Source organism: Trachemys scripta, chromosome 8 (genome assembly GCF_013100865.1).
Source record: "Trachemys scripta elegans isolate TJP31775 chromosome 8, CAS_Tse_1.0, whole genome shotgun sequence".
Lineage (NCBI taxonomy): Eukaryota > Metazoa > Chordata > Testudines > Emydidae > Trachemys > Trachemys scripta.
Genome location: NC_048305.1, coordinates 19,492,931 through 19,505,819, shown reverse-complemented (window position 1 = coordinate 19,505,819; position 12,889 = coordinate 19,492,931). Strand labels below are relative to the sequence as shown.

Genomic DNA, 12,889 nt, shown 5'->3' with positions numbered 1-12,889 from the left:
TCTTGTGTTTTTATTACTATACAAAGCTTCCTCTCAATTAAAGCAGTTAAATCTGTTTTAAAAAATTAACTAATTCCTTATTTTTTTTTTTTAGCTTTTCAGAATTACAGACTTACAAGAGATCTGTTTCAAAAGAGCAAAGCCACAATTTGTCGTCATCCTTTGACCTCTCATTTGGAAAGTTGCTAGTTTTCAAAAGAATAAACTGTGCTCTTGAAAAGGGAAATGGCAGGTTCTTAGTTATAGTAACGTTCCATAGACATCTGATCAAATGAGTGAGTGGACCTACCTTGTAATATGAGGGATTTTCAAAAAACAATTGCTCTCCATTTTCCTCCCTGCGACACTGAAAGTTTAGCAGCTCAATCGGATGGTGAATTGTCAGTAATTGAACTGCGCACTGCAGCATTGTCCTCAGGATTGTACAGACTTTCCTCTTGCTACATACTTGCACGTTTAAAAAGACGAGCACTCTGCTTGTTAGGCAATCTATAAATCTTGCTTTGATAGGCATTTCCAGGTTTCAAGCGCTCATCTTCAAACATGTGAGGATGTTTGTAGAATCAGTCCTTGAAGGCACTAACAAGTTGAGCAATAGTGCTCAGCTTTCTGTAAAAAGTACTCAGACAAATTTCTGCGTAGCTTCTTTGACTAGGACATGAAAATAAAAATTCAAATTGCCCATTTCATAGAACTTTACACTCGTGGGCAGTTCACTGAATTCACTTGCTCAAAATGTTTTTTTTCTCCCCAGAGAAAGGCCTCCAGACATTTAACCCCATCCCAATCCATGGAGGTTCTGTGCCAAGGGGGCTTTCTCTTCCCCAAGGTAGATGTGGAATGTTTGTGAAAACACACATGATTACTGTAGTGTAAAATTCCCTTCTGTAATCTGTTTGTACACAAAAATCCTGACTGTATTGATAAGTGTATTAAAACAGTCCCATTCATAAAGCATTTTAGAACTAAAAATATTCTGTTACATGCATTTGTCAACCTTTCATCATAAAGGAATCTTGCTAATCTAATGGTCTTTAGTTTGCTCACTTCAGGATTTTGATTTATATATTTTTTTTATTGTTCTGAAGGAGCCTCTTGAGAGACTGAGAGCTGATTGCATAAAATGATGAGGCAACCTGTTTTGTTGAAAAAGTTTACTTTTATTCTATCAGTAGGTTTTATTCCATAAAGTTATCATTTTAGATTAAAATACATATATTTGGTTTTTTTTAAATACCTGCTTACCCATTTTCTATAACTATATCCACTGCATAGTAACTAGTGTTTTGTATGCCATCCCCCAACTGATTTAGCTATTGGTCTGTGGAATTAAAAGCAGTATAATGTGGTATGACATACACAATTTAAGTACTGTGGAAGTTAACACTGTTCTTGTTTTATAAACTTACTACTGACGTTTATACTTAGGCTTCAGCCCTCCTGCATATTTCTGACCTCAGGGATTTTTTAAAAAGAGGGCCTTTGTTAGGAAGCTATTTGAATTATGTTTCCTAAGATTAAAAGAAGGAATCTTATTAAGCATTTTTCTTTGAAAATGAATTGCGTACACAGCATGGTAGCACGGAGCAGAGAACATTGGGTAGTGTACAGTAGTAGACACATAAAGAGGTTTATGTGCAGCAGAAGTGGGCTCAGGCATGTTATTTGAAATTTATAGACAGGACAGTGACTCTTCTTGATATTTAAAAACTCTTTCAGTTTGACAGAGCTTAAGAGCTTTTGTGGGAGTGAGCACTTTTGATTCACTTGAGTTTTCCAGCTTTCATCTTACTCTTCCTGGTGAAGCTATAAAAAATGATCAGATCAGCATACAGAAACATCCGTTCAGGAAAAACCTGTTTATTCAGTGCCTTGTTAATTCAGCGGTTACTGGATTGGGAGTTGGAAGACACCACTTACTGGGAGGGCTGGGTGGGGTGTATATAGCAGCTGAGTTAAGCCTCATCATTCTACTTCAGTATGAAATAAAAATGTGGAATTAATGTCCACTGCCTAAGGCTACCAAGACACTTGACTAAGTGTTAGGGACTCCTGGATATAGAGTTACTAGAAACTATAAAGGCAAACATAAAGAAATAAACAGGCTTTGGTTTATAATAGTAAATATTTACTTTACAGCTATGACACCAGTTATTTAAATTATGGTAACTAGGACAAGTTTTCAGAAAGCTTCAAACCTCCAAAGCACATACAGTGAATAGGAATTAGAGCCAATCTTTCTACAATTATAGTATGCAGCAATTCTGCAAAGGAAGGTTCTCCAAAGAACTAAACCATATATATTGAATAGAATTGATAGTAAAGTATGATATATGAAACTATGCTTGCCCCATAAATACTGCTTAATCATCATCTTTAATAAATTGCTTAAATCAACAGTTTACTTTGCATCATTATAGATGCCTGACTCTTCAAAAAATTCACATTTTGTAATATTGGGCACAGCCTTTGCTACAAGCAAATTGTCACACCCAGACAGGCTTTGATTTTATACTGTTTGGCTTTCATAGCATTGGCAGACTATGGCTGTGATTGCCTCATCTTGGGACGCATTGAATAGAAACTCTCAGTTTCTGGAGTCTTAATTGGTCAGGCGATACTGATGGCATGGGTACAGATTAAATGTAGTTAGGCCTGTACTTCAGTGGTTGAATCCAGATCAACTGTCTGTGAAGCTCAGGAGAGTTTAGATCTAAGGTTTTGGTTCAGATCCATGCTGAACATTCTCTTCCATGGCATCAAATTTTCATGTTCAATTTCCAGTGCATATAGTTTCACAATATGAACTATACATAATTTATTCTAAATGATTTTATTCTGTATGGGTCCCTTTGGACTTCAAGAAGGGAAGAAGATGGATCTTATGGAATCTGAATTGTATGACTTAATGGTTTCCTACTTATAAGCATCTCCATTTTAAACTTTGTCCTTACATAGTACCTGTCAACCATAGATTTCAAATTACTTAAAATATTCTTTATAGATAGATGTGGGGAGAACACGGGACACAGAGGTTAAGTGACTTGCCCAAATTCACATGAGTCAGTGGCAGAGTTGAGACTAGAATCCGGGAGTTCATCTCTCAATCCTTAACCACTAGATCACATGATCATGGTTACAGTATGTATTTTGAAATTATTTCTAGGCAGCATGAAGGAAACAGACCAGCAATTCCATTTCCTTTTTAGAGTGATTTGGCCAGATCTTTGCATAAAGTTCACTGGTATAGAATATCAGCGCTGTATTAATTGGGTGTGGCCTGCTAAATATTACCTTTCTATAATTAGTCTTCTAAGCAATGCTGTTTTTATATAAATTCCACTATTTCTTACAGCATGTAAATGTTGATACCTTAAAAGCAGCCTTTTGTATTGGGACTATAATTTGATTCTCATTAGGATCTTATTTCTCAAAGTCCTTTTTTGCCAAAGGTAAATATGCTTGTCCTTTGAGCCCTCCTACAAAGCAAAAGTTCAGATACCCTAATACAAACTCTTGAAATGCAAAGTTCTTCTTGGGATCAATTTAGGTAAGCAATATCAGCCACCAGCTAACATGTCTATAGCTATATAGACATTTTACTTTCTTTTGGGTGATCATTATCCCTATATCCATTCTTTCTCATTCATATATTTATTACACACAGATCACTAGTAGGATTCCCCTGGGGCCACTGCCAATGTCACTCAGTGAATTGGGCCATTTAGAAAACAACACCATGCTGTGGGATGAATCTCCCTCCCCACTGTATGCTTGAAAGAACTACACTCATTTTTGCTGATCACAGCATAGTGAACATTCATATGCTTCTCAAAGACCAACTTTTCCCCATATTTGGTTACCGAGTTAAAAATCAGCGCTTCATATTTACGTGTTACAGCAGTAATGTTAAAGCAGTATTCAGTGTATAGTTACATGTCTCTTTGGCAAGATGGCCACCAATGCTAGTCTCACATGTTAATTTTTATCATTTTCAGATAAAGTACTTCTTGGTTTGTTTGCTGACCACCATGTGAACTTTTAGAACACTGCACAGAGCAAAACTGGTGCTGTTTTCTTTTAAGTAATTGAGGATTGAATATCTTACATTAATAGAGAAATTCTACTAAAAATAAAAATGTGTTCATGGTGCTTGTCTCTCTTCAGGCCATTGTACTATCCTGATACTTAGCCTGACAAATTAATGGACCTCTCTGCACAGTGAACCAAATTTGCTGATATAAACACTGTGCAAGCTCACTGAAAATTGATGAGGTTTCAGAGTAGTCAGCACAGATTTAGGTCTCTATTCAGGAATCTGGGAGCCCTGTGATATCTGTTCTTTTCAGAATAGGCACCATCCACAACTGATTGAATAAACAAAGTACTGGGATTCACCCAGTAGTTCCAAAAAGTAAGTAAATCAATAAAATATTTGCTCTATCCACTTCAGGGATAAATCTGCTTTTCTGGTTTTATGCCTTGTTGCTGCCCTCTGGGTTCAAGGTGCTATGTGTATTTCTAGGCTAGTCTATCCTACCCAATGTAAATAATACATAATACAGGGTGGACAAAATGCTCATAATTGTGCAAACTGGCAAATGACATGCTGCGTTTTGAATGTCTTGCAGGTGATTGAGAAGTCATGCTGAAAGAAAATTGCAATTAAATAGCACTCAGGAAACATGGGTTACTGTTGTGAGTGTGTCATAGTATAAATAGGGACGTAGTCTGCTTATATTCTGCAATTGGACAATAGCATCAGATGTCATGAAATAAAGTATTTGTTCTGGGCTTGCCACCATGGTAACTGAGCAACTTAGATTATGATAACTAGAGTAGAGTATTGGTCTAGCGTCTACATTTTCACTAATAAGTGGTGCTTTGTGGCAGGCACATGATGCTAAGATGCATATTAACTTGGTTTGTGGCCTTTTAATGAATGCCCTCAATAAGCAGGGACCCCGAGGAGCAAATTTTTTCAAATGTCCCAGTAGCAAGACTTGTGTTTTCCCAGGATTGAGGCTGAGGCAACTCAGTGCCTTAAGCTGAGTAGGCCATTCGGCATTCCCTCAGGCCTGAGAAAAAACTTGCTTATCAGTTGTATATTGAGAATGCTCTAGATTGTTTAGAAATCTCATCGTGACATATGACTGAATGTGGAGGATAAGGGCCTCTTGGTATTCAGCATTTTGTATCACCCAGACTCTTCCATCATCTAGGTCCGACTGGAACCACGAGAGGGTGGCGAGGATAAGGCTCTGAACGTTTCAGAATCGTCTGCACCCTTCCATTGTGAATAATCCATTAATGGTGGCTACCAATGGGAACACAGCCACGTAACTTTATTTGGTAATCAAGATGAGCATGGTTTAGAACTGCGGGGTGGGGAACCTTGGGAAGCTGAGCTTATAAGACATGGATATCCTCATTAAAAAATCATGTATCGTAAAGGGGGAGAATAAATGGGGCATGTCATTAAAAATGGAACAGGTAGAAAGTGAGCAGGCTCAGGGAAAATTTCCATTAAAGAATCTAGTTGTCCCTTTGAGGGAATTTCCAGTTTATTCCCTCTTTCTTCTCCCTTATATATGATTAAATACTGTCTCTGTTCTGAATGCCAAACACTGCCCCCCTCACTCACATTCCAACTGATGAATGCAAATCCCTCTCTGTGACATTCAATAATATAACTTAATCTCAGCACGACACTAAAAATTTAGGGGAGAGAAGTTATTTTGGGGCTGACCCTACGGTTTGTTGGCAGCATTGCATGCAAAATAATATACAGAAGCTGCCTGGCAGTATTCTTCCGATTAAATGTTTGCCAGATAACTGAGATGTCATTGACAGCGTGGCAGCTGAAGGGTCTGCAAGCTCCTGAAATTCCATGCTCCCCCTGTTGTGAGATAGGAGCAGTGGCAGATGCACACAAGGGAGTTTCCAGCTGCATCAATATTGGTGAGGCTGAGTTCTAGATCTATTGCTAAAGAGAGATTCAAAAAACGAAATAAGGTACAGAACAGAAAGAAATACATAGTGAGAAATGTTGAGAGATTGGAAAGTGCTACAATACCTTTAAAAACAAAGAGCCCCCCTCCCCCTAAAAAAACCCCACCCCCCACACAAACAAAAAACAGTCCTGAATGGAAGCAATACAGACAGTTTGAAAATTTAGAGATAATGTCTGCCTTTAGTCATTTCTGACTTGCATGGATTATACCTATTCCCATTCAAGTCAATAAGGATAAGGAACACCTTTTTACCTCTGTAAACTATTCAAATTGATTTCATGGAAATGTAAGGCTTATCTACACTTATAGTGCTGCAGTGGCACAACTGCACCAGTGCAGCTGCACTGCTGTAGTGCTTAGTGAAGAGGCTGATGGGAAAGCTTTTCTTGTCGGCCTAGGTACTCCACATCCCTGAGAGGGAGAAGAGCTGGAAGAAGCCCTCCTGATGACATGGCACGTCTACACCAGGAGTTAGGTCAGTGTAACTGTCACTCACGGGTGTGGATTTTCTACACTATTGAGTGATGTAATTATACCAACATAAGTTTGTAGTGCAGACCAGGGCTTGGAGGAGTTAGAATTATAACTAGACTTTGAAATCTATAGGAACCAGGGACAAAAATATCAAATCAAGAAACTAAAAGAACCAGTGAGGAAAGAAACAAGTGGGAGAAGAAACAAATGTGAAGCTGGAGGGAAAAAGTGTAAGGAACCAAATGTTCCTAAACTAGTATTTTTTGGTAGATACGTGTGCTCTCTTGTAATACAGGTTAGTGAGAAAAATAAACACTGAAAAGATGAGGCAGATACCCAGCAAATTGAATTTTGGCCATATTAGTATGGTAAATGTTTCTGTCCTGTTAGTGACCGGAGTACAGCTAACTTCGTCTTTTTGCCATACTTTCTGTAAGGATCATCTACATGCTACTGTAATGAGCTGCCTCTGGAGAGGAGAACTTGAACCATTCTGTGGCAGCAACATACACAGTTGTGGGTGTTGGGGGTGGTTTTTATTTTGAGGGGGAAGTGAAAAATAAATTCCCAGTTAAAATTACTATTTTGTTTTTGGAAGGAATGTGACTTACTAAATAGGAATTAGGCTAGGACACCAGAGCCAACCACTTCTACTCTTAAAATACCACGGAGTATTTAATGACCACAAAAGGCCATGACCCAGTTTCTCATTTAAAGATTGACTCTCCTGCAATATAGTGCCCAGCCAAAATGGCAGCAGTATTTCAATATTGAGGCAAATGAAAATATCAGTTATTGAATATACAGCACCATATTATGCGTTTTTTTTTAAACTTCTCATCCAAATACTGAGCAAATCTGGCTCTACTTACTTTGCAAAAGTTTAGCTTCGCATCTAGATGTAAAGAGAAACTAAACCCCTACATTGGTGGGTAATAATTGATATAGTTGTATACAAGTTTACTCTAATCTCCTATCTAGAGTTGCTTATAACTTTTCTTGTTTCTTTATGGGCAGAAACTTTCCGCACTTGGTCTTGGTTTTGGGTTAAAGGTGAATCTCTCTTGGAAAGTGAACAAAATATAACACTTGGGATTAGAGGTGGTCTCCTTTTTGAACACAGAAATTAAATGCAATGTCTGTTAATGCAGTTTAGCAAAATTCTACTTGCCTGTTTCCTTGGGAGGGGGTGATTGTGGGGAAACTTTTTTTGGTGATGACTCAATTATTTAATCATGGGGCAATATATGTTGTGCCTGGACTAGTGAACACTTGTAATTTTGCAAGACTCTATTATTGAAACATGAAAGTTAAATATAGACACTAAAATCAAGAAATTGAGAACCATAATGCTTGGCCAAAGTGTTTGGTGTTGGTTTGGTACTACGTAAATGACATACATTACTTTTAACTTGGATAACCAGAGAGGTGGCTTTGACAGACATGTGTGAACTTTGATCTTCTCCTCAGTTGAGCATTGGCTGTTTTAGTCAAGAAAGGGTGACCTATGAAATATGCTAAAGGATGATGCTAAGGAGAAATCCTTGGTAAATTTACTTCAAATGGATCAAGATGGTGTGATGGTAATGTATACAAGTCAACTTGTCTCTAAAGTTTGTCTAGTGCTTTGTTTTTAAGTGTTGGTTTAAAATTGCAAAGTTCTGGGTGTAGACAGTGAAATTTTAAAGTACAAAATGTTAACTTTTTACCAAAAAACGAGGCTGTTTGGCACCAATATTTGCAGTAAATGGAATTCTGTGAACTTCAATTTTAATTGTGCAGACTCTGAAATGACAAATAACTGTATAGCACTGGATTAACATCCATTGTATTGTAATAGCATAGTTTAAACTGGTAAGTGCTTTCCTTAACAAGGATGCTTTCTTGAACTGGGGTCTTAAATTGCAATTCGTTTCATTGCTTCAAACAGGATTTATTTGAGGGTGGAGAGTATTAAACTTGGCAAATTTTTTGGAGTAGTTCAGCCTCCAGACTTCAGCTGGCCTGAAAACGTCAATGGAAACTAAATTGATGAAGAAGGAAAACAAACTTTTGTGTCATTTGTTTTTCCATTTTCCAGCCAACTCTAAAATATACCTGAACACTCCTATCTTACATTACTTTTCTTTCGTAAAACAAACATAAAGCAACCCAAATTTTCTTGGCCTCTTAACAGTATCAGTTCTGACTGTATTTCTATGGCTGGCAAAATAAATGCTCTGTGTCCGTACGATAAACGTATTGTTTTTTTGTTTTTTAAAAAAGAGATTGCTTTGCAGTGAGCTTTAATACAGGCTGTCTTATTTTAATTAAATGTTTTAAAAACTACTTTTTGCAATGAGGCTTTTTTAGGAGTAAAACTGTACTTTGATTTGTTATCAGATATTTTGTTCATGGTGTTGCTAATGCAAAACTGAAACTTCAGATATGTATTTACTGTTACTCAATAAAAGCCCAAGAGTCTTGTAGTTTTACTTTAAATATAATTTCATTGTATATGTTTAATTCTGATCTAATGACATAGGGTGGAGTTGAAACTTCTGCATATTTGAGGTAGCCTTGGATAGCATTTTGCTGTCTAAATTGACTGACTTTGTTTGTGTTTACTTGCAGGATCGCGCAAGAACTTTTGACATGCATTCACTGGAGAACTCGCTGATTGACATAATGAGAGCTGAAAATGATTCACTGAAAGGTAAATTTAGAAGGTGACTGTTTCCTGCAGTAAATAATTAGGATGATGTGCTTGGGCAGGATACAAAACTTGTCTTTTGTTAGAACAACTAAGTATGATTTGCATATTGCATGTTGGTCAACTCATCTAGGCCTCATTTTCCTTCTCTGTCAAGAGACGAAGGTGTCAATGCAAGTGAGCACCTTTGTGTGTCTAATGTCTTGATCAAGGACACTACAAAATGGAAGCACAAGGCATTCTTTTGTGTAATTGGCTTGAATTGTGTTGATTTTTTTTTTTAAATGCGCAGCATGTAAAAATTCCCAGTTTCTGGAATCTTATTCAGATAGGTAAAACATACCAACCTACTTGAGTGTTTTCCCTCTTCAGCCACATATGCTCTTCTGTCTCTGCAAAAAATACGTCTTCGGTACTTATTTAACTAACCCAGTGTCTAATATGAGTACTAAGCTATTTCATCACAACTCTTTGTCTCAAGTAGTCTTTCCATTGACTATGCCACACACTTGCGTAATTATGTCCATTTCCCTTTTGAATTATAAGGTTCTCCTGATGCAATACTTTCTCCAGAGTAAAGATTGAACATTCTTGTGCTCTCAGGAATGAGAGATGCTTACATATATAGGAACAGTATACTTTGCAAGTGAAAGATTTAAAAAGAAATGAGTTTTAAGCTTCCCATAAAGTGTTCTGAAAATATCGACTAAAGAAACAACTGTCTTCTGAAAATGCTTTTAATACACATTAATATATTGCTTAATAGAAGCAGCACATGCTGTAAAACCCTGAAGTTTAGTTCATTGCAGGTCAGTGCTAAACACTAATCTTACAATTTCAGTCTCAGGGTTACAGTTGTCTGAGTACTCTTATTTATCCACCGCAAGGTTTTTGCACAATTTTTTGTTATTGACCTGAGGCCACTAAAACAGATTTATGGTAGTCTTTAAAAATAAATTTCCCTGAACACCAAGGTTTGTGTTCTTAATTGAAGTGACTTGCATTTTAGTAGTGCTTCTCATCTAATACATCTGTTAAGTACTTTGGGATTGTATACTAAAAGTCCTTGCATCCAGCTCTGGGGTGAAATGCAGCTACGTGACAATTCAGTGCAGGAAATAACTTTCCAACTGAAACTACAAGGGAGTGCTAAGTAGGCAAAACTCCCACTGAGTTTAAAAATAAAAACAAAAAACTTTCCCCGTGGGGAGAAGGGTACCAGTGCCATTGGCTCTTTAATAAGGTTGCCAATTTTGGCTGGATATATTCCTGGAGGTTTCATTACATGACATAATCTTCAATTAAACAGTAATCTTTAATTCCTGGAGACTCCAGGATAATCCTTGAGGTTTGCTACTCTTTAATAATAGCAAGTTGCAAGGGCCTTGGTGGTGGTGGTGGTGGTGTTGTTGCGTTTTTTTCCCCCCCACAGGCCATCAGAGCACAGTACCCTGTGTATACCTTAGCATCATAATGGCGCCTTAGTTCAGTACTGAGTCAAAAGTCAAGAGTCCCACTTAAATTAAGCACCTGGAGTTTGCTTGGAGGCCTTTCATCCAGCTATGAGGTGGGCCCAATCCAACTTGTAGCTGATTAAATCTGACAAGCTCACAGTGATGTGGCTGCAGACCAAATTCAGCTTTTAAGGGAAATTTAGTTTTCTAACAAAGTAAGGTTGCTATATTGTCATGTTCGGTAATTAAGGGCAGTTTTATACAGTACTGTGATTGATTGGTTTAACTGCTTTGAAAAAGTCCTTTGGTTTTCAAATGGCTCTTTACTTTAAAGTGAAAAGTGTTCAAAGAGTGGAATAAATGTCAGCAAAGAATAGTGTATATTTCTGATGCTTACAAATTCTTGCTTGAGCTTGATTTGTTAATCCCCAGTGCACAATCATCTATATTTGGTATAAAGCTCTGTGTATTGTTGCATAATCAGAACACAGCAACATCAATCAGATATTATTCTGGGAAATTTTCTACTGTATTTTCGTTAGTTGCTAGACATTATATTACTCTAAACTATAATATTCCTTTTTGATGTTTTAAGGTTAATAGCCCTAAAAATATACTTGCCTTAACAATGCTTCCATTTTATAGTACTTCCTGGGCTATGTTTTTAAGTTACTTTCATGAAACTTGTACATAAATCCCTGTTCTCTGCTATTATAGCTTAGCAGGCTTGTGCAGTGGTTTATTTGCTGTAGTATTTTAAGGAATGTGCCTTTTAAAAAAGAATTAGCTTGAATAATGTTGAAAAGAATCAGCAGAAGGTAAGAATCTTAAAATATGACTTGTGGTTGTCATTTTATAGTCTTGCTGTCCTTTTTTAATACCTGCAGTTATGTAAGTTGATCCATAAAAATAGCTACGCAGTTTGTTTTTATATGGGTTACTTTTCATGGGCAGTGTTTTTAAACTAATTTGGATTGGCCTTCCATGTGAAGTGATGGAAGTTCCATTGCTTGAGACTTTAAAAATAGACTGGACAGAGCACTAGCAAACATACTGTAGGAAACAATCTGGGATTGGCAGGGAGATGGACCGGATGATCTAATAGGTCTCGTTGCTAACTTCTGACTCTTTGATAAAATTTAACAATGATTTACGTGTCGGTATTCTAAATCAGGTTACTTCTTCCTTTCATAGCACAATGCACTCCAGAAATAAGGAAAAATATTAAAATACACCAAGTGAGCCTTTTAAAGTCTTCAGACCTGGGGGGAAATATGTTTAGGGATTGGGAATCATAGTGTTGGGACCATTGTCTCAAGGTTTTGACAGAAACGCCTGTATGGTTAAGTGATAGCCTGACTTCATATTGGGATGTACAGGACAGTGGTAGTTTTTTGGTTTGGAAGTCTACAGCATAACAATCACAAAAACTAAACAAAAAATCTATATTCTGTTATGACTACTTAGTGATTGAGTCTTACATTTACTAATCTTGGGTTTCTTTATGAATAAGTGTAACAATTGTTCTTTGCTTGCAATATTAAGCATACAAACAAGGCAATGCTTTGTATTTTTGGTGGATCCTTGAGAAGCATTTTGAAAATAGCATTGATTCACTATTAGATTCAGTGTTAAAATCCTGATGAGATTTTTGTAAAATGTGATAACAAATATTTTTATTTGTGGCTGTTTCATTTTTTTTCTTCCTCGAATCCTATCCCCATTTCCTTTCCTGAACAGCTGCCATTTCAGTATGTTATTTTTATCCACGAGAGTGAGCGTGCTGACTTCTACATAGCCAATGACAATCTGCAGAAGCCTTTCCCTAGAGACTAATTGCATCTTCTTTATATTGTACTCGGCCTTCAGCTGAGCCGGAGATCCAGAGACTGATTTTTGAATCTGGGTCTTCCAGATTGCAGTTTGAGCATTGGTGTAACACTAGACGGCTGACTAAATATGTCCCTCTTTCATCTAGAATGAAATGTCTTTAAATGCTGTGTAGTGGCAGACTTGCTGCTTTAGTGACTATCCTGAACCTCTGTTCTTTCCAGGCTATGGGACTGGCGCTTATTTCCTGGAAGTGGTGCAAAGTGAAAGGGATTAGAGAAGCAGGCTGGCATACATGCTTCCAGAACTGCAAAGCACTGTTGTAAAAGAGTCTGTCTAGAAACAGCCAAAGGAAAAGATGTGAATCAGCTCTAAAGCTGCATGAGAGAGATACATTGGAAAAATTAGGCTAAAGATGGCTAGGG

The 12,889-nt window shown here is 37.2% G+C and overlaps 1 protein-coding gene across 9 annotated transcripts in view; it reads left to right on the top strand.

Annotated features, from left to right (window-relative positions):
- Positions 1-12,889, top strand: part of CPEB4 (cytoplasmic polyadenylation element binding protein 4) — an 86,262-nt gene that overhangs the window by 34,771 nt on the left and 38,602 nt on the right. For 6 of the 9 annotated variants that reach the window (XM_034779710.1, XM_034779709.1, XM_034779712.1 and 3 more), the window contains one exon: positions 9,102-9,183. In XM_034779710.1, the coding sequence (XP_034635601.1) occupies positions 9,102-9,183 (82 nt within the window). Of the gene's footprint in view, positions 1-759; positions 830-6,470; positions 6,490-8,046; positions 8,072-9,101; positions 9,184-12,889 lie in introns of those variants that run through there. The other 3 variants (XM_034779707.1, XM_034779714.1, XM_034779708.1) reach the window with 3 other exon arrangements.